The sequence below is a fragment of the Thamnophis elegans genome, chromosome 4 (genome assembly GCF_009769535.1).
Source record: "Thamnophis elegans isolate rThaEle1 chromosome 4, rThaEle1.pri, whole genome shotgun sequence".
Lineage (NCBI taxonomy): Eukaryota > Metazoa > Chordata > Lepidosauria > Squamata > Colubridae > Thamnophis > Thamnophis elegans.
In genome coordinates, this window is record NC_045544.1 from 86,876,763 (window position 1) to 86,899,431 (window position 22,669).

The window sequence follows — 22,669 nt, forward strand, 5'->3', positions numbered from 1 at the left end:
ATGCTTTAATTTGGATTTCTATTCTAAGCAGGGTGGCAAAATGTCTGTTCCATCCTTATGATTTATATAACTCAAAGAATCAGCAGTTATGATCCTTGACCCTTAATCTACAGTATATTTGTATATGTTGAAGCATTAAGCTGTTTAAATAACATTTGTCAAGACTGGCTGTTCAATCTCCCCTCCCACCCCAAATCCAATCTGCTGTACAGATGGAAGCTGCTCATTGCAGAATTTCAAAGCTTCTTGTTATTAAAAATGTATATGGCAAATTTATTCATGTCTATTGTTTCTATAAGGGTGGATTTAGAAAAAGCAACATATGACTGTGTCCTATTCCTTTCAATTTTAAACAAAAACACCCTTCTTTGAACTTTAGAATTCTAAAAGCTACCTCTACTTTTATTATTTATGAGAACTACATTTAAGATTCAAAAGCAAGGGACGCAGAAACAGCCCATTCAATCCTGTAATATATTTTTTCTTATTTATCAGCAAGCAAATTAGTAAGTAAATGTTTCCTACAGTAAAACATTTTAGATATTTAAAAAAATTCTTAAAGGAAAGATCTACCAATTGTAGATGTACCATATATGAAATTACAGAGATATTTTTCTTGGACAGGCTGCTCCATTTTCATCTGGCAAAATACGCTGCACTCCAAATATTCTTCAAGGAAACATCCTCATTCTAATTTAATCAAGGGCAAGCTGGAGTTCATGCCAGATGTTCAATCATGAGTTAATCCCTCTGTTAGGGATGGAGAACACAGGAAAGACAAGAAAGTAAGCAAACATTTGGCTATATCCCCCTTGATTTTAACTTCAACAGTCTTAAATGGAATAACAGCTAATTTTAGAATGAGCTTATTTGTGGCTCATCAGGATGATAAAGAGACTTCTGTGAGATGGAGACTTGATCTCCAAATTTTCCAGATTAGCCTTATTTGACCTGGTGTCTTCCCAATCTGGTATGGTTGACGGCCTTTGCTCTCTTGGAATTATGGAACTGATATCCAACTATCAGGAAGCAATCAGATTAGAAAAGAATGTTACATCACTTGCATAAAATATATATTAAAATAAGAAGAGCCCAACCAATCAGACCAAAAGCCCATCATTTGATTTCCACAATGACCAAACACAAATCCAATCATAATTATAATATTATTCTATCCATATTATCCTGCCTTTGCTAACATCTGCACTTCCCAGGATTCTTAGCCAGCCAACAGGATATATTTACATATGGCAAGGCTGTAATACAACTAGATAACCAATCATTTGGAACCAATGCACCATTCTTCCTCTTCTTAAAAATTTGATCTCAGAAATAACAATACAGATGCTGTTGCCATGCTATGGTTTATCTGAGAATTATAAGAGAAAACAGTCATACCAGGCCTCTCTAGTCTGTTCCAAAATACTTAAGAGGAATAGAGCCTTATGGGAGCCAATAAGCCTTTGTACATATTCTCTGTATTTCTCTTTCTCTTTACTCTATGTGTCTTTGATATATTTAGATTCATATAATTAAATATTAATAAATTAGAATCTGGCATGCTATAAAACAAAGCACGCAGCATTATGATCATCATCTCAAGGCAGTTTACATGGAAATTTCTCTTAATATTATCTCCCCAATCACCCATCCTTCCTTGAAATAGGTTCGTTCTTAGAACAGACATTACAAAGACAGTCAAGTGTACATTTCATTAGTCATGAAGAATTTGCATCCAGTTTGTTTTAATATCTTCCTTCTTTTCTTTTGCTTGCAGGACATTTTGAAAGGAGACCTATTAATAATAAAAAATAGAGTACTCAAAGGGAATGTGCTCTGCTCCATTTTTTGTTCCTGTGTTTAGTCAGAATTCATTTCAGGATATTAAATTGCTGACAGAATATTAAAGTCCTATTTATTTATGCAAACCCTGATTATAACATTTCTGATTTCAAAGGTTATAAAAGAAAGTGCAAAGCACTAGAGAAGGTGTGTCCAATTCACAGCTCATGGGCTGCACACAGCCCTGGACAGCTAGCAATGCAGCTCCAAAAGATTGTAAAAACTATTTAAAAATAAAAGATATACATATACATGAACTGTATTATACATTTTATATGCAGCCCAATTCAATTCCTTTTCACTTAATGTGGCCCAGGCAAGCCAAAAGATTGGACAACCATGCACTAGAGCAAAGGGAAGCCCAGCTTGAAATACTAGAGGAGAACTGACCTTGTTTATGAATAATTTGGCAGAACATTCACCTTCTTTCTATTTCAAATAACATTGGTAGGTACTATTACCTGTCTACTTTATTTTGGAATGGAAAAACAAAATAAAAAAGGGTTTATTTCTGCAGTATTGTTTTTAGGATAAGCTGTATATTTACTTTTGAGTAAACAGTTTGTGTTTCTGGCGTGTTGATTTATGGGACTAAATATATTTTAGTTTTGCAATGCATTTCAGAAGACATTAAAGAAACATTTTGGCAGAGATTCTTAAGATTTCAACTGCAATGTTAATTCCTAAGTTTGAAAGAAAGGAATATGTTCCTGTTTGGTAGTCAAGGAACAGGGAAATTTAATTTTTATAAATATACATTACATCACAGTTTTGTATCCAAGATCACTGAGAGGGATCCATTCCTTTCCCACATTCAGAATCACAAGCCAGAAAAAGAACTCAAAAGTATTTTCAATGAATGTAGAAATAAAAGGAAAAATATGAGAATCTCCCCAAAACTGACCATATAGTAATGTATGCTCTAGTGCTTTTTCCACTCTTCTGCACTATTTGGGTGGGTAGGATGTCTTGTCTCTGCTATAGAGAATTGACCTTCCAAGCCCAATGTACCATCTTTCTAAGTGGTGCCAGCATATTCTACAATGAGAAAAATGAATGCTGTCTTTTAGGATGAGTTCTTACATCCAGAGAGCCTTGTCATTGCTGGGCACTAATTTTGGACATCCTTCTTGCTAAAAGATGGGTCAATTGCGGATAAGAATTTCAATAATGGATAAAAAAAGAGAACTATGTAACAACTGTACCAAAGTCTCCCAGGGAGATGAAGGTATAAAAAGGAGCCAAGCTGACTGAGCTTCCAATGGGATGGGTCATTACCACTTACATTGTGAACTGTTTTGGTATAGGCTTTAATAGGCCTATAGATCAAACCGATGAGACTTTGCAGCTTAAGTGGAGTTGTCAGAAAATAAATTAGGACTGGAGAAACTCAAGACTTCCTCTGTTCTTGGATAGATTTTTTGGGGAACTGATCTTTCTCTACTTGGGTTTTGGCACTGAAGCAGAAGGAAAGTAAGATCACCTTCCGGACTTATTGAAAAACTGGATTCACCTTTGGCAGGGTGCCAAACTCAAGGCCCGGACTCTGGATTTAGCCCATAGTGTGCTTAGATCTGGCCCATGGGCCTGTCCTGGAAACAGTGAAGGACCGGCTCATGGTGCCTCTGCCAGTGAAAAAGGAGCTCGGGAGGGCTGTGTGCAGTCCTCCTAGGCTCTATTTTGGGCCGCGAAGGCCTCCTGCAACCCTCTGCCAGTGAAAACGGAGCTCGGGGAGCCCACGTGCGGCCCTCCCGAGCTCAATTTTTGCTGGCAGAGGAGGCCATCGCAGTCCAAAACAGAGCCTCGATGAGTGACATCAAGCTGGCCCTCACTCCCCCCCCCAGGTCAAACACAACCCTGATACGGCCCTCAATGGAGTCGAGTTTGACACCCTTGACCTTCGTCATAAATATTAAGTCTAGGTGTAAAATGATGATGTTGGGGGCTAAATGGATGATTCATTCAAAGTCTAGAAAGGGATATGTGTTAGGACTGGAGTACTGAACTAGCTGGAGGTCGCATAATGGATACCAGTAAAGTGGAGATAGACTTTGTAGAGAAGCTTTTCTTAGGACTCTCATAGTAAGCTGAGCCAAGTTTTTTGCTTCCCAGTGTTAGTTAGGTCCAAGCAAAGCTAAAAACCCTGCATGCATAGAATTGTATCCTTATAAACTCACCTATAGGGTGTATGTGTGTGTTTGTCTGTCTTAGATGAAGGTTGACCACATTATCTTATAATGGTATAAGCAAATAATACTCTGCAACATGCTTGAACTATGGAATTGCTTTCATGTCCTAGTTATACTCAGTGACGAACATCTCCATCACAAGCTTCCCATCATCCAAAATTCTCCAATGAGCATGGAATTCAGGAGGTGGTTAAATGTTTCTGAAGGTAGTGCAAAGTCCTTGGTGGCAGCTCTGGCCTTAGAAATTTCCTGTGGCATTGGAGACTGGAGCATAGGACTTTTACAGTGATGGGTTCACAAGGCTTTATAACTAAACAATTCTTTGCCACCTCTGCACATGGCAAAGCTACTAGTCACAGAGAACTTGTCTGCTGACAATGGTTCTTAACTCCAAATCCATGGGGGATGGATTAGATTCATTTAGGCCTTGCAGGTATTCCTGGGCAGTTGTGGAAAATCTGTTATCTGGAAAAACTTGATGGATTCAGAATCTGGCTATTAGTCTTTTCCCTTATTTAAAGGCAATTTCCCCCTTCTTACCCCAGCCAAAATTGATTTGATTCTGAGAGGAATATCTAAATTATATGCCACATATGCCACCCTCGGTAACAAGACTTTTTGCCTTAGAATATTGAACAAATCGCCATTCCATACATTTAATAAGTGGATGAGAATTGGTAAGATATGGAATGGCATTGCTTCCCCTTTCTCATTCCTCTCATGAAGTGCCCTGGCTAGAGAATTTCTCAGGTATTTCCTGCCTTTTGCCTCCCTTGTGGGCATGAACAATCAGAGAAGCATGCTGTTGAATCTAGTATCTTCTTCTGTATCTTCTATTCCTAGAAGTTCCAGAAAAGGGCGTTTGAAAGGCTATCCCATGCTCACATGCTGTTTCTACACTATCTACACAATCTGAATTAAACATGAGCTGACTTTCCCAAAAGAAAAGCCTAATCTACTTCAAACTTTGGAATAATGTTTAATATTTTTAAACAGAAACAAAAAAAAAAAATCAAAGCTGAGGTTTATTAAAGTGTTTTTATTAGCAAGTTTTCACTGGAAAGTTCAGGATGTGCTAATAGAGTAGGCACATGGGCTTCAGTGTTTGGCACATGACATTCAACAGAATTGCACTTTCTTGTTATGGTTCGGTTACAATACTCTAAATTTTCAGAGCAAGACTCAGGGCCAGCCTTTAGTGTATCATTTTCTAAATGCTCATTTTGATTCTTTGCTTCTGTCCCTGGAGTAGTTTGGGGCAAACCCTGGACACCCTCCATTTGAGCTTGCTTGTTTGGCTTAGATGCAGAAGTTTTACTTCTATTCCCATTCACTTCAGTGATAATTTTATTTCCTTTGCATCTGTAGTTACTACACAGCCCTATTTGATTGTTGGACAATCTTTGTTCTGTGTCAGGGAGAGGTTTTGTAAGCAATCCAGAATTTTTGCAGAGAGAGGAGGATGAACCCATTTCACTTGGAAGAATTGCTGAGCTCTCTTCAGTGTCTGGAGGACTGTGGGACTGAAAATGAGGCAACGAGTGGAGAAAAATATTTGGGGGAAGAGAATTTTGAAGCAAGGGTCTTTGGAATCTGCCCTGTACACAACCACAGTGGAGAACATGCTGGACAGTATTCACATACCCATCAGAAGAATGAAGCAAGGCACTGATGGGAACTAGGGAGTTCTGGACTTGTATGTTCCCAGATGAATGAGAGCAGCAATAGCATAATGTTTCATTTCTATGTTGATGCAAACTGGAGCATTTCATGTCTGTATGCTGCTGTGGCTCTAAACAATGACATTGTTCATTTTGATTCAACAAATGGCAAGTGGGATCCTGCTCGCTCAAAGATGACATTGCGGAACCTGATTCATGGTTAGTGTTTACATTCAGTTCTGTGTTGTATGTTGAATGATGAGTGTGTGGGTTTGACAGCCTGCCATTGAAAAGCTCAGGGCAATTGTGCATTTCTTCACAAGTTCTCTTCTCCACTGCAGTATCACTGCTGGGGCAACCTGCTAATGGCTGTAACTCATAGTGTTCATGTTCTTCTTCTACATCTGCTTTCTGAGATCTTGAATCAAGCTGGTATTTATTGGCAGAGTTTTTTTTATTTTGTTCTCCATCTCCTTGGCCTCCTGACAATGCCTGAGAGAAAGCCCCACACTGTAGTCTTTTGGGCAGAGGAATCTGCCCAAATGTTCCTTGGGGTCCCAGACAGCGGCACATACACTGGAAAAAAAAGGTTGCAAATGCCCAACTAATGCACATTATGAGCATCATAAAGGTGCCAAGTTGTGTATAGGCTAAAACTGTAGAAGGCATCATCATTGCTCCAGCTACAAATGTAGTTAATGCAGCCATAGCAATTGCTGAGCCCATGCGGCTTAGAGAAAATATGACTTTCCCTTCTCGGTCGGGATCTGGAGCCAAGCGGTAAGCAACACCATAATGGACAGCAAAGTCCACAGATAAGCCAACTGCCACAGAAATAGTAACAGACTCCAAGACGTTTAGCTCCCAACCCAGCAGAACCAGGGATCCAACTGTGACAAAAATAGTTCCTGCTATTGAGACTATTGCATAGAGGCTTATTATTATATTCCATGTGGTAAGCAGCATTACACTGAATGCCACGGTGACAGAAAGACCCATGGCGATTAAAGTACCATCAGAGAGGCTATCTTGGAGATCATAAAACTCTAGGTTACTCACAAACCAGCCACCATTTAAACCTTCTGGAGCAGAAACAAGCTCCTCTGAAATCCAGGTGTCCACCTCTTGATAGAACGTATGCATCTTCTCATATGCTAAGGTGAAAAGGTAGGTGCTTTGGAACTCTAGTACCACTGCTCTGATGGTATCATTTATATCAAAGCGAGGGCCAGGAGTTTTGCTATCTAAATGGTAGCCTGTGCTTCTTTCAAGTTCCATGATGGCCCTCTTGATGCATAACTCAAAGACCTCCTGCTTGTAGGGAAAGCTCCAGTGGCTACAGCAGGGATAAAGAGCTGGCTCATCACAGTCCTGATTTTCCATCCACTGCTTAAATGTCTCAATAAAGCAGCTCGTGAAGTCTTGCTCTTCTGTTTGGTAATAAAATGTCTGATTCCTCAGTTTCTGACAAAACTTTAAAATCCAGAGCTGTGAATCTGGGCTTGCAATATTGAAAGTACTGTCCAGCTTCAGCTTGCCCTTGCTTTTAGGATTTAAAGGATCTCCGTTATCCTCAGGAGAGACCCCCCAGATAATAGTGATGGGCATGTGAAGCTCCTCTCCATGATGGACCCGTTCAAACATGAAAAGCTTCTTGAATTCAGCATCATAGCGCTCAAAAGGGTGGGAAGACCGGAATACTTGAAACTCAGCTAGTTCCAAAGAGGGTAGCTTCATCTTTGGATTTATACACACAATATATGCTCCCCCAACTGTTAAGGCTAGGAACCAGACCAACCAAATATATCGAAATTTTATCACAATGCATGGCAACACTTTTTCAAAAAATATCCTAGAAGCTTCTGAGATTGCAAAAAATACTTTACGGACCACTTGGCCCAGCACTGTCCAGCAGCTTTTGCTATTGTAAACTCTTGCCTGTGGCTTTACAAAGCAACTAAAAATATTGAGGAGATACCGTTCATGTAAGACCACAACTGCGGGCAACCATGTCACCATTAGTATATAATTCACTAAAATGGCAGTGCCAGCATAAACACCAAAACACCTGATGGCTGTAATATTGCTGACATAATTAGCATAGAAGGCAGCAGCAGTAGTAAAACTAGTAACAAACATGGAAAGAGCCGCATGTTGCAAAGTGATGCTCATGGTTTCCGAAGTGGCAGCGTGTGCCTTGTCAAATTTTGTGTAGCTCCACACATCACACAAGACAAAAGCATCATCGGCTCCAATACCCACAAGAATAATCAGTGCAGTAAGGTTCATAAAGGGGAAAAACTCAAAATTAAATACAACCCGATAGAGAAAGTAAGAAACAATTAAGGAGCTAATGATTGCAAACATGGTCATCAGTGTGATAAACAAGGACTTGGTATAGAAGCACATCACTAACAGAACAATCACTATGGCTATAGCAGGATACACAGTATCCATTAATAGATAGTCCTGGAATAAGCTGTGCTTTATTCCAAATTCAATCCCTGTGATGATGGTGATTCCATCAGAGGAGTTCCAGTTCTCAAAATTATCTAAATATATATTCATCATACTGTCTCCCTTTTCAGTAGGTAGAAAAAGCATACTATATTTTAAAGCTGGTAAGCCGTGGTCCAAGGTCTTTGGGCTTAGAAAATCTTTGTCCAGTATATAGTGAAGTATCTGGTAAACAGCATTGTACTTGGTACATTTGCGTGGCACATTTGTACACTTGAGCTGGTCTTTCCTTCTGGCTGCCGTATCCCAGCAATCTGGCCCCAGGGTCCCATTATAATAATATTTGGCACATGTGCGGAGAAGCTTCAAAGTATGAGAAACATCTCTCTCCACTATTTTTTGACATGATGATCTGTTATTTAAAATGGCAATATAATTGCCTAATGTCCAGCTGGGACAGCACGAAGCAGCAGTGGTCCTCTGGCAGAGATCCCCAAACTGAGCATGAGATCGTATCTGTGGGAAGGAGAAAATGGACAGTTATAATTGAATATCAATGTTAAATGACCAGTAGTGGTGCTACATAGAGATACCACCATCTGCTTATAAATACCTGTGGTGGTGGTGGTGTTGCTGCTTCTTCCCTAGACTAATTATTCCCTAGACCAACTGTAGTTTCTGAATCATCTTTAAGGCAGCCCCATATAGAGTATGTTGCAATATTCCAAACAGGAAATAATCAATTTATGAGCTATCAGCAGCAGAGCCCCCAGTCCAGGAATTGGCACAATTGGCACACAAAATGAAGTTGTGCCATGGCTTCTCCATCCTCAAGTAAGAGCTGCACACTAGTTTTTCTGGGGGAGAGAAACCCCATCCAGTATGGAAGGGTGGAAGTCACTGGATCTAAACACTTCAGCCACCTGTTCTTGCTTGGATTAAGTCTGTTCACTCCCACAATCTCTAGTCACTGGGAGAGATCTTTGATGTACCCTGCAATCGTGTGATTGCCTTTTGCAATCTTCCCTGCTGGTTCTCTAGAAAGTCAGCGGGGAAGCCATTAGGGAAGGCTGCATCCTGCTACTGGCTGCCAAGAAGATTCCCTCTAGTTGCTGGTGGATGGCTGAAAAAAGTCTGTCCTGAAATCCAAGCAGGATTTTAGCATAGACCATATGCAGCAAGTCTCTAGTAAGCAGAGCAAGTCCTCTGTCTCTGGCTGCAAATGCTCCATGCCAAAGTCCTTGGATTTTAGGATGGACATATTTCAGTCAACCCCCAGAGACAAGACAACAAGATGTTTAGATCAGTTGATACAGATTTGTCCTTCAGGTATAATGAAGAACTATAGTGACTAATTATGCTTATCCAAGAGCAAACTTCATTTGGGGGTTGAACCAACTCTTCGTTTTATTTTATGAAGAAAAATCCGATTGATATGAACATAGCAGATAAAACTGATTATAATTATTGCACAAAATCAAGAACAGCCTATAATGCTTTCAAGATGCCTGGAGGCTGGGTTCACAGCTCATTAAAATTTGTAGCTGTCAAACTCCAGAGAGAATTCTGACAAATTTGCCCAAATTGTAGCCAATATGCAGAAACACTCAGCCTTTGAAATTGGCATTTGTGCCATTTTCTATTCTCAATCTTGCAGGGAAAAGCTCTAGAGAGGTTCTTTTGCCTAGTTAACTAACTCCTACATTTGTTTCAAGGGTCAGTACTGTCTGTATTGTTTGTACCCAGTTCAATAGGCGGAAGGTCAACTTGATCAAATGGGACTCTTCTACTAAATTGCAGATCTTCAAACATAGCAAGAAGTAGGCTATGCCTACTTGTCCTTTACTAAGATAAACATCATAGGACATTCTGGGGCCACCTCATGAGCACTGAAACGTGAACAAAAATGGGAGAAACAACTTGAACAGACCTAAGAATATTCCTATATAAATCTTCCCACATAAATCATTTAGAAGGCTTTGGCATTCCATTAATTGGGCTGACAATATATTATATAATGGACTTTTAATATATTTCTTTCATGGTGTTTATTAACCAATTTTCCCTTCTTGATTGGAATGTATAACAAAAAGCCAACATTGATATAGTCTGCGTACTTCTCAAAACTACTAGCAGTTTTATTTAAACTGATTGAATTATACATCTGCTTAAACATTTCTAAGTCAAGTGTATTTCAATTTGTTCATTGCAAAACTCGCTTCTCAATTGCAACTCTTTTACAGCATGTGCATACATACATAAATAGGATTTTGACTAATACTGCCTGGATATTATATCAGGTTTAGTATGGCCTTATTATTGTTAAACAAATTTAGAAGAAGAAATCACCTCACATTCCAAGAAGTAAAGGTTAAGTTACTGTTGACTGTTTCTAGATAAAAAATATCAATCAAGCTTAGCAGAAAAAAATGAACAACCTAATAAAAAGTACTATAATACTAGATTGTTTTTCATGACAGAGCTTAGAGTTATAAGGAATATGCAGCATGTAAGCCCTGTAGGGTCACCCAGACAACAGAGGAAAAGAAGATTATGTGCTTCAATTATTCAAATTCAGGCTGAGAGGATGCTCTATCTGCTATTCTTCAGCACATTAGAGGCTGTCCATCTTTGCTGCTAAAGTCACCTTCACTGAAGATAAAGATGGATTAACTGCTCACACTTGGAAGATCAGACTTAGCCTGGAACTTATCAAATGCCTTCTAAAAACAGCCTTTAGAAAAGATGGCAAGGGTCTATTTTATTGCTTGATCAAATGGCATTTGCACAAGCTGGGTTTGAAGTATCAGCAGGATGTTTTCCACTTGTCTGGGAACTTCTAAAGAAAACACAGCACTTATATTATTTGGAAATGTTTTTCAGATTTCTTATTCATTCCACATGGATTTGCTTAGCAAAGAAAACTTGTGTACTGCAGAGAGCTTTGAGGGTACTGTAAATCTAGAGCACATATTCCTCTCATATGTGAATTATGCATCCATGTTTCCCAAAATCCTCTCAATATTTTCTTGTTAGTGAATCAGAAGAGAAGATTCATAATGGCAGGCCGCCCATCTTTCTAGAAGACTTTGGTCTACCATTTATTCTACCTTTGGACTAACCCTGTTATCCTTAACCTGAAGAAATATTTCAAACTGGTTAGGGTGTTTTAAAATAGGTAATATTCAATTCCTAATTAGAGATGCTATATATGGTACTACCATTAAGTTTTTGTGGGTACCATATGTGAATCAGTTGCAGGCTACAAGCCTCAGAACAAGAAAACCAGATGGCTGGAGTTGATACAGCATGGCCAAGACAATCTGTGCTTAAATATTGATTAGTTAATAAATTGCTTAACAATTTAGTCTTTTTCTTGTCTCTTATGGTCATGTTGAGAATGCATAATCAAAATTCCCTTTAATAGAGGAAAGAGAAAAATCCTTAAAGTAAACGTAAAATTGAAACCAGTCAAACCATTACAGCAATTCAACTTGCTTTGACTGGAACAGACAGCAGTGACTTCAGTACAAAAAACCTCAAACTTATGAGCACTAAGAGTATGCATTGGAAAGAGATATGGACTCCAGCCAAGAAGACCTTCTTCTAATAAAGATCAAAGAGTAATGAAGATGTACATTTCTCATTATTATACAAATGGAAGCAGCTAAAAAAGCCAGAAGTTTGCAATTTAGCACAGCAGTTTTCCAAAATATAACATCCAGTGAAAGAGACCATAACACTTCAATATGATTTAAACACTATAGAAAAGATAATAAACAAAAAGAAGTGAGCCTTTTAGAACCATACATTTTTCTAAAAGGAAGTCATGTATCTTCATATGTGGGCAATAATAATACTCTACATAGAAATAAATTATCTTAACAGCTGTCACCTTGCATAAAAATATTCCATGTAATTACTTTGGAAATATTTAAAAAATGTTGGTTGAGACCTTTCTGGAAACTTTATTAAAACCACAATAACAACCAATATTTTTTAATATTTCCAAAGTAATTATCTATAGTATAATTGATATTAATATAATATAAAATATAATCTGAAACATCTTATTTCAAAAGTAGAAAATTAAGAAGGAGCTGAGAACATTTTAATAACATTTTAATTAATGTACACTGTAATCAATGACTGTGATAAAGAACTGACTGAACATAGCAACCAATCTGTGAACTCATGGATGATTATGCAAAATCTGGGACAAATAAAAATTATATCTCTTACCCACTGATTCCTTCATCTAGAACTATGAAACTAAATATTAATTACCTCTCCAACATCTTAATTAGCTTCTTTTCTAGGCCTGTCAAAATATTACCATAATCATCTTTTTTTCTCTTCCCCACAAATTCTGCCAACATCCTTATATTCTAAATTGCTTGCTGAGAATTAGCAAACAGGGGCTCCTTGTAGAAGCATATTAGTCGCTGTGCTCCCAAGGAGTGTCAGACTTAGACATCATTCCAAATACATACACATGAACGCTGGTCTTTCATTTTGACACAGATCCTGCATCAGTTAAGGCCATTAGTTAAAACCAGACCTCAGTCTCAGCTATGGGCAAAGTTAACATCTACCACATGGCAAAAGAACTCATGACGTCCCTGAAGCAGCCTGTTACTTTTTACGTTCTGGTTTCTTTGGGGAATTCTTAAAAAGCTACAACTATTTGGATGATGGAAAACATTTTCTCCTGCTCAGAACCAATCAATCAAGACCAGACTGTCTTTTTTCATCTCTGGGTGCAAAGAAAACTTTCCTTTCTCAGAGCTTAGATGCATATTTGTATATGCACATCAATTGCTATACATATGTTTGAGTTCTTATTACCAACCATTTAGATGTAGCCAATCAACAGGAGAATCACGCTGAATTATGCAGATGAGCTATTTTAAAAGGCAAAGAAGTGTTTTCCGGCTGAGTTCTGGAGAAGAGATGACAAGGTGGATAGAAGTGAAATCCTGCTTTGAAAATCTGAACTATTTCTTGTTCCTACATCAGCATTGCCCCAAACAAATCTATCTAACAAATCTGGGGAATCAATCCCAAAAGGAACGGATGGCATTGTTGGGACTGAAAGGGGGTCTGCAAAGAAATATCAGGCAGTAGCATTACATGCTTGCCAGCAGCTTACTCTGCAGCATGTCAGCAGCTGAGTAATGATTAAGACAAGAGATCAACATTTCAAATGTACATTCCACCACACTGAAGTTAATACTTTTACCTACCCGCATATTTTCCACACTGCACATTGACTTTATGGCTGGTAAATTCCACAAGTCATCTCCACTTGCTGATGCAAACACCACTCGGGAGTAACGATCACCTGAAATTGTGGTTAATATATTGTGAAGATCACAGACATGACAGAACTCTGGAATTAATGGAACTCAATACAACGGGGCAGATAGAAGAGTAGGCCACAGGACTGCTATGTAGCAACCAATTTTTAGCCTAATGTAGCTTGTAGGATTATAGGAATCTAAAATTGAGAGAGAGCATCATGTGTTCATTCGTCCCTTAAAAATATTTTTCTAAAACATTCTCTATACTTTTTGACAAGAGAATGAATGCATATAAATGCAACAAATCTCTTGTTTATTTTTAACAATCGTGAGCAACATTGTTTCTCCCAGGAGTCTAAATGTTATAAACAAGTGGAAACCTATCATTTTTGTCCCACTTATGATTAAAAAAAGGAAAGGCAAAAGATCTTAGTGGTGGCAAAGGCCATTTAGACCAATCCCCTGCTAGATGCAGGGATCCAAATTAAAGTGTCCTTAGCAGATGGTTGCCACTACACAAATGGTATTATTACAATCTTAATACTGAAATGCATTTAGCTTAGTCCATAGAGGCCAGCATTCAGTTTCTCAGGCATAAAAGGCCAATTCCTGGGAAATGAAAAATTGCAAATAAAGAGATTTATTCAGTCAAATTCGTCATGCTTGCAAATATAAAGCTAATTTTATTTTACAGCTGAAATATTAATCAACTCACTTGGAATGTCACAGAAAAAGCTGTCCTTCTGGAAATTCCAGTCAGCCTCCCTCTTCTCCCTTTCATAGTGATCGTCAGACCATCTGCCATCTCGATGACTATCGAGAACAAGTTTTAAAAGAGATGATAAATTTCAAGTAGTCATTCTTATTCCAACAATACACAGATTTTAGAAGTACTAAATCAGAGAAAAGCAAGCAGACAAAATGGAGACTGAGGAGTTCTGGAAAGCTGTCTCACTGGAGAAGGTTATCCTAAATCAAAAGATAAAGCACTAATTCAGGTTGCATTCAAACTTATTATAAAATGGAACGAGTAGTCATTCAACTATTATAAAATTTCAAAGAAAAAGTTGACATTACAAAATGGCAAAAACAAAGTACAGGAGGATTAATAGCAATGCTAATGACAGCCACACTTAAAAATTATAACACATAAATCACCCAATCACAGACAAAAAATCACAAAGTCTGTAGACTTTCTCGATCTATGGTAATTGTTTACTAGGGCTGTGCAAAGTTTCAGACTTGAATATTAACACAGAATTCCCTGCTATGTAACCTTGCCTGTTTTCAGGATCAGATAGTTTAAGTAATCAGAAACAGATGCTGCACTTTTGCTTCTGCATGTTCCAAAACATCTCTTCTGCAACATCCCATTATTAACTTACAAATAAAAGAGGCAGATGTAAAATGCAAATTCTGTTTATTTTGGGGGCAGGCAGAAAAAATATTTATTAAACATTTGTTATTCAAACACTTGGGAGGACTGGTTATTTCAATAAATGGCACCGAGCACCAATAGCTGATAATTTGATTGAAAAGTCTTTACCTCTTAGCCTGCTCATCTGCATATTTAAAGGGGTAGTTTGCTAAAGTTGCCTTGTAGCCTGTGTTTTTCACCATGTTATTCCAAGTGACCAGTCTCTGCCCAATAGCAGTTCCTCTTGGTTCAAAACCCTGCAGCAGAATATTTATGATTTTTTTAAAATACATGCCATTCTTTCACTGAACAGACGGACAGAAATTAAAATGGAAGCATTTTATTAAAAATTTCTTTTCTACAGATAACACTTAAATTGATTCATATTCTGATGACAGAATGTCACAAGTTGAAACATAGCCTTCTACGGCTTGAATTAGACAGCATTCCCAGGTTACTATGCATCCCAATTCTCAAGAGTCAGTGAATGAAGAGAGGAGAAATAATTGAACACAAGTAAAAAAACATTAAGACAGTAATATCAGGACAGCAATTTATACTATGTATTAACTGCTTACAGATAAATATGACAAACTATCTTCTTGGAAAGTGGAAAATATATGGCTAACTACATCTTCCAAATAACATGGCTTGCAAACAAGCAACTTGTTTCTTGTTTATGGAGTCCCCCAACACAATATATAGAAGATTTCTGAACAATATAATCATCACCGGCTTCTGAACTGCAGGGGAGCCATCATGCATACAGTATATGCATGAAGCCTACTCTATGTGCTAAGACATGGGTCCTCAAACTACGGCCCACAGGCCACATGCAGCCTGCCGAAGCCATTAATCTGGCCCCACAGAACTACAAGGCTGCCCCACCCACATTGCCCTGCCCACGCTTCAGCCGAGCACTGGCCTTACCTTCATGAGCCCCGTGAGCTGGAACTGAAAGGTAAGGGCAACAATTGTGGCCTGCAGAGACATTCTGGAGGTGAGGGAGGTGAAAAATGGGACACAGAGATGCCCCAAGAGGCCAAAAACCGGGCAAAAATAGCCCATTTTTGGCCAAAAAATGGGTCAATTTTGGCATGCAGAGATGTTCTGGAGGCAAAAAATGGGGCGCACAGATGCCGCATGAGGCCAAAGAATGGGCCGTTTTCACCAGTTTTTGGCCTGCAGACGTTTTGGAGGCAGGGGAGGCGAAAAATGAGGAGCACAGAAAACTCAGGAGGCTAATGTTTAATGAACTGTTAAATTGACTATGGCCACCTAGTCACACGACCTAGCCATGCCCACCCAGTCACATGACCACCTAGCCACGCCCACCTAGTGGTCCAGCTCCCCAACAGTCTGAGGGACCGTGAATTGACCCCCTGTTTAAAAAGTTTGAGGGTTTCTGTGCTAAGACCTTACTAGAGATGGGTTCCAGCTATAGGAAAGCCTCTGCTGAATAAGGGTTTACCTCCTTGGTAAACTCTTGTAATAGCATCCATTAATGTTTGGGTGAAAAGACAAATCAGACACATTGTAGGCAGAACTGTTCATCACTCAATAATGCCTAAATAAAACAATGATTATCTAAAGTAATATTCTATTTATTGAGTTACTATTTAAGCTATCTGGTGCTGCTGCACTGTACTGCACTGATGTACAGTAATTCTATTGTAAATAAGCTGAAATCACTCCTACAGATATTGCTGGAAGAGGATTCTTCTAAGGTTTGCTCTTTAAGAAAAGATTCAGCAGCTACACCCATATAGCTGAAGACATCTGGCCTCAAGTACCTTATAAATATTCAGATGTGGGGGTCTAGATTTGGACACATCTGCATTTGAAAGCAATACAATATGTTCACCCATAATTTACTACAGCTTTATCGTTTATTTCGGGGGGTGGAGATTGGAGGATGTGCCAACACAATGCTTTGACAGCAGAAGATATTAAAGTTTACTCACCAATAAAGGATCAGAGAAGTCTGGAAGATCTGGGACTAGAATTCCAACCAATGCACACACCACAATTAACACAGTACACATGCCTAAAACCACCACAGGCCAGTCTGCTATCAGAGCTGCATAGCTAGAACAAAATGGAAAACAAACGTGAATAGGAGAAAGGTGCTAGCAGAGAAAAAGAAATCAGAACACAGGGGGTTAATTTATACTCTTTCTTTTAATGACTAAGATGGTTTTAAAAATATCATAATCATCATCTTTGTTTAAAGAGGATTGAATTGTGCTACTCTTCAAACTGGAAAGTACCCAACTTTGTGGAGAGCAGTATTTCCAATATTACTTTCCAATCATCTGCCACCCATTTCTTCCTTCTTCAGCATTTCTTCATGCAAGAATGTTTAAACAGTTGATACAGATTTCAGTCCTCCAGGTATAATGAAAAAGAAGAGATTGATTTTTCTCTCTTTTCTTTTCTACTGCAATCTATTCACTATTTGTTTGACTAGAAGGACACTAATGGTAATTGCTATATAATTAACTTGAATCATTTGGCACCTGTGATTCAGAAAAGCCATGACATTTCACATGAAATCACTCTAAAGACCCACTACTGATTTTTTTTTCATTTTTACCATTAGTCCATATATTAGGTCTGGTCAGAATGTTTCCAAATTCATCTCTTTAAACACTATGCAATATTAAAGCAAGAATTTATTGTTTCTGCAAAAGTTATAAATTAAGGTGCACAAGGGTTCAGTGAAAAGAAACACTGTGGATCCATTCTAAAACAAAACAGCATGTCACCCTTCTGCATTGGTTGTATTATGTTTAGCTTTCAATCGACAAATTGAAGAAGACCAGCAAACCGAAGATCATCAGTAGCTTAACTGATAATGTGTTTGGTATCTCAAAAGGTTTTAAAGTATCTACTGGAAATTAGAGAATAGAAAGGATTGTATCCAGTTAGTTTTTTTCCCAGAAAAGTGAGTATAAAAATCCTTTCTTGTTTTGGAAGAAAAGAAGAGTCCCTGAAGAGTCCATATCAGATCATTCTAGGACAGTGATGACGAACCTTTTGGACACCGAGTGACCAAACTCTGCGTGTGTGCATGCCCAAACTGAAAGGTGTGCGCATGCGTGTATATGCACACATGCATGCACATGCATGTTTCAATGTGCGCAGGTGCAGACATGCACATACATGCATGGACCTGCACGAATGTGCACATGCAGTCATGTGCACTCACATGTGCAAACATGCACGCTCACATGTGCAGATATGTGTGCATGCGCAGCAGAGACCCGAAGACCAGCTGGCTGATGGGAGGCGGGGCTTCCCAACAAAAGCAGCACAGCAAGAGGTAAGATCTTTTTCTTTTGTGAGCTTCTGTTTTGTCATTTACAGGGAAACAGAAGCTCACAAAAGAAACGCCAGAGAGATCTGACCTGGGGCGATGGCATATACCATAGGTTCGCCATCACAGTTATACAACTTTATGGTCCATTGCCCTAGAGGCCTATTTCCTGTTTCTCTTGGGATATGAAATCAAGAGAAGGATGAAGGGACACTACTTCCCCCCCCCCCAAAAAAATTTAATATACCACCTGAATCTGGATGATTTTGGATAACTGGGGGGAGGAGCCAGAAGGTCCACGCCAGATTGTTAAACTCCATGTTATAAAAAAGGATACTTGTTTAACTGAATTGAATCCAAAAAAATTTGAGCTACTGATCAAAATGTTTCCCAATTGTGGTGGGGAAGCATTTCAACTCAAGTAGGAAGGGGATGCTTCTGAGGTTTCATACATGAACCTTAACATGGGAATTGGCTCCAATGCACACCAGCTGCCTGGCAGCAAACGGGTATCCCAGCTGCCTCTGGATTTGCAGAGGCCTGGCAGCACAAAGAAAGCATACAGCTCGTTCACAGGGGCCACCTGTTCTAAATAAAATGAAACTTTCTTTATCCCTTCCCTTCAGATGACATCACCAATAATTTTTAATGCTGATAAGTGCATGAAAAAACCCAAAAGAAATACATTAGCTGGAAATGGGCTCTTACCTTTTTGGCAACGTTACCGCTCTGGCTGGCCTGAAAATTAAACACAAACTTATTTTAGAGGGAGAAGTTCTGCCAGCATTCAAATTTTCTTTTCCTGCCTACTTATTTAGATCAGCATTTCCTAATTTTCAAATGTTTGGAATAACTTCCATCATCTCCAGCCAGAACACTCACATTTTCCCTTTTTTTCTGAGAGAAGAAAATCACACAGAATTCTTGATCAGTTGTTCTGTGAAGCACATCTATCCAACTCTTAATTGATTGCCTTGTTCTTAATTGCCTTCCTTTCATCTTATTTATTAACATATTTTGGAAACACATAGGCACATTTAACTCAGCGATTAAGAGCATAATAATTATTTTTTGTGGAAGATCTGAGGATGTGTTCCGACCAATTTGCTGCAAATAAAGGAGGGAGGGATCTCACTCTTTTTTTTAAAGAGGGTCTTTCCAAAATCTGATCAGATCACAGACCCATTAAAGAAAAGCTGTGAGCCCTTTAACAATATCAAATAAATGGAAACATCAAATATAGTAAATTAAGTCATTGCTTCAGAAAGAATACAATCTTTTAAGAGATGACTGGTTTTTAACATCACTTCTCTACCCTCCTATTCTTTTCACAAAAAAGATCTTCTAGACTAGAGAGTTCTCAGAAAATGGTGCGCTGAAATAGAAATAGAATAACAGAGTTGGAAGGGACCTTAGAGGTCTTCTAGTCCAACCCCCTGCCTAGGCAGGAAACCCTATGCCACTTCAGACAAATGGTTATCCAATGGTGGAACAATTTTTCTCCCTGCCAACAAACTGCTCATTTTGCTGCCAAGGCTATTTTTTGGGCAGCAAGCTCTCCAGCTTTGAATGGGAGTAATGTTAATGACCCTCAACAACCCCAGACTACCATGTACTTTCCTGGAAAGAGAAATCTGGAGGATTTCAATTCTCGGTAAGACCAACTGGAGTGGTTGAGTGTCCATCTTTTCCTGCAACTGCTTGTATTTTAAGTGCCCCTTCTGTTTTTAACACCACTTTTGATTTCTACCTTGGCTGGGTGCTAACTTATATCCTTTTACTTGCCTACAATCAACTTTTATTGTTTTATTTTGGTGCTTCAAAATACTACCTCTTTCACTGCAGTGGGCATGAAGGTTCTTTTTCTTTGTAGTGAAAGTGATTTAATCAGATCTATACTGGATTTTTCTTTAAGGATTTTGTATTTTACTGGTTTTCCTAAAAGAAGTCTGTTGCTTCTTTTTATTTTATTTTTTCTCCCTTTGTCCTCAAAATGGAATTGCTTACACTCGACCAGCAGGGAGGTGACACGCGGCTGGATCCAGACGATAGTTAACACCTCTCTCCAGGAGGGAATTTTCCTGCTCCTCCTAAAGGATGCGGTGGTGAGACCCCTCCTGAAGAAACCTTCTCTGGACCCAGCCATTTTGAGCAACTATCGTCCAGTCTCCAACCTGCCCTTTGTAGGGAAGGTTGTTGAGAAAGTGGTGGCCTCTCAACTCCGACGGTCCTTGGATGAAACCGATTATCTGGATTCCTTTCAGTCGGGTTTCAGGCCTGGTTACAGCACGGAAACTGCTTTGGTCGCGCTGATCGATGATCTCTGGCGAGCCAGGGATAGGGGTCACCCCTCTATCCTTGTGCTCCTTGACCTCTCAGCGGCCTTCGATACCATCGACCATGGTATCCTTCTGTGACGATTGCGGGAGTGGGAGGCACTGTCCTTCGGTGGTTCTCCTCCTACCTCTCGGACAGGTCGCAGTCGGTGTTGGTCGGAGGGCAGAGGTCGACCCCAAGGCCCCTCAATTATGGGGTGCTGCAGGGTTCGGTCCTGTCCCCCCTCCTATTTAACATCTACATGAAGCCGCTGGGTGAGATCATACGCCGGCATGGGATTAAATATCATCAATATGCGGACGATACGCAGTTGTATCTGTCCGCCCCGTGCCAACTCAGTGAAATGGTAGAAGTGATGTGCCAGTGCCTGGAGGCTGTCAGGGTCTGGATGGGTATGAACAAGCTTGCACTCAATCCTGACAAGACTGAGTGGCTATTGATGTTCCCTCCCAAAGATTGGCCAAGTATTCCATCTCTCAGGCTGGGGGGTGAAATTATATGCCCCTCAGAGAGGGTTCACAATTTGGGAGTCCTCCTGGATCCGCAACTGACTTTAGAACACCATTTGTGGGCTGTGACCAGGGGGACCTTTGCCCAGGTTCGCCTGGTGCATCAATTGCGACGCTACCTGGATCGGGAGGCCCTTCAGATAGTCACTCACGCCCTCGTGACCTCAAGACTGGATTACTGTAACGCGCTCTACATGGGGCTGCCCTTGAAGAGTGTTCGAAGACTTCAGCTAGTCCAGAACGCAGCCGCGCGAACGATTGTGGGTGCACCCAGGTACACCCACGTTACACCTATCCTCTGCGAGCTGCACTGGCTACCCATTAGTCTCCGGACTCGTTTCAAGGTGCTAGTCGTTACTTATAAAGCCCTACATGGCATCGGACCTGGGTACCTGAGAGACTGCCTCCTGCCAATTACCTCCCATAGACCGATCAGATCGCACAGACTAGGCCTTCTCCGGATCCCATCGGCCGGCCAATGTTGGCTGGTGACTCCCTGGGGGAGAGCCTTCTCTGTTGCAGCTCCAGCCCTCTGGAACGAGCTCCCCATGGAGATCCGGACCCTTACTACTCTCCCGGCCTTCCGCAAAGCCACTAAGTCCTGGCTGCTCCGGCAGGCCGGGGGGCTGTTGAAGTATCCAGCCCCACGGTAACTATGAATGTTGTATATTTTAAATTGTTGTTTTGTCTATTTATCCCCTTCCCCTGTTTATTGTAAGCCGCCCGGAGTCCTTCAGGAGTGGGCGGCATACAAGACCAATAAACTGAACTGAACTGAACTTTGCTGTGAAAACTTGACTATGAGGGCAAAGCAACAATAAATTAAAAACTTTGAATATGATATATCCTTTATAATGCCCCCCAAAAGGGAGATGGAACTCAGAAGTTTTAACATTAAAGCCCTCTTGGTGGAAAAAATGTTTGCCAACTTACAAGTTTTAAATGAAAAACTGGATAAATATTTCATGAATTTGTAATCATTGTAAATCATCCTAAAGAACACTTCCAGACACAGGCAACAGTAGCTAAATCAGCTATGCAATTGGATGGACTGAAAGTTAATTTGCGGTTAATAGATTTAAAAGAAAAGGAGCTTTGTTTGAAAACTGATATTTGTTAGAGGCTGAAAGGGGAATTAATGAACCTGACTTTCTCAAAAAAACGTGATGGAGTTTGTGGAATGGAGACATATGCAATTAGAGGATGGCTGTCACAATACATTGGGTCCCAATTTGTGGGAATATTTATTGAACAACAAATATTGTAGAGGTATTCTCAGTGAAGATCTTTTTTGGAGAGTGAGAAGCAGTTGCTTGGAACCATTCCACATAATTTTAAAGAAAAGCAATGATGATAAACTGGAAGTTATTTCTATGATCAAGAACCAATCCTGGTATTTGATCCTGAATGAATCAGAAACAATGGTTGTAGTGAGTTTATGAGAGAATAGAAGCCAACTGTGGACCTTCCATGAGTTAAATGTAACAACAGATTTATTAACAGAAGGCTTCAAAGTTTAGCTTTGTGGTTGGAATTCCCTGTTAACTGGGTTTTTTTTCCTCTTAGTAGATAGATAGTAGTAGATAGGTCAAATTGGTTTGGGTTTCTACAATTGTGAAATTGTAATGTTATATA

General features: G+C 39.6%; 1 protein-coding gene across 2 annotated transcripts in view; it reads right to left on the reverse strand.

Annotated features, from left to right (window-relative positions):
• Positions 1-5,055: 5,055 nt before the first annotated feature.
• The window catches only part of DISP1 (dispatched RND transporter family member 1), a 73,675-nt gene continuing 56,061 nt past the window's right edge, over positions 5,056-22,669 (reverse strand). For both annotated transcript variants that reach the window (XM_032215874.1, XM_032215875.1), the window contains exons 3-8: positions 18,897-18,926; positions 16,834-16,957; positions 14,999-15,126; positions 14,168-14,265; positions 13,396-13,493; positions 5,056-8,665 (exon numbers count right to left, since the gene is read on the reverse strand). In XM_032215874.1, the coding sequence (XP_032071765.1) occupies positions 5,060-8,665; positions 13,396-13,493; positions 14,168-14,265; positions 14,999-15,126; positions 16,834-16,957; positions 18,897-18,926 (4,084 nt within the window). In that variant the 3' untranslated portion in view covers positions 5,056-5,059. The remainder of the gene's footprint in view (positions 8,666-13,395; positions 13,494-14,167; positions 14,266-14,998; positions 15,127-16,833; positions 16,958-18,896; positions 18,927-22,669) is intronic.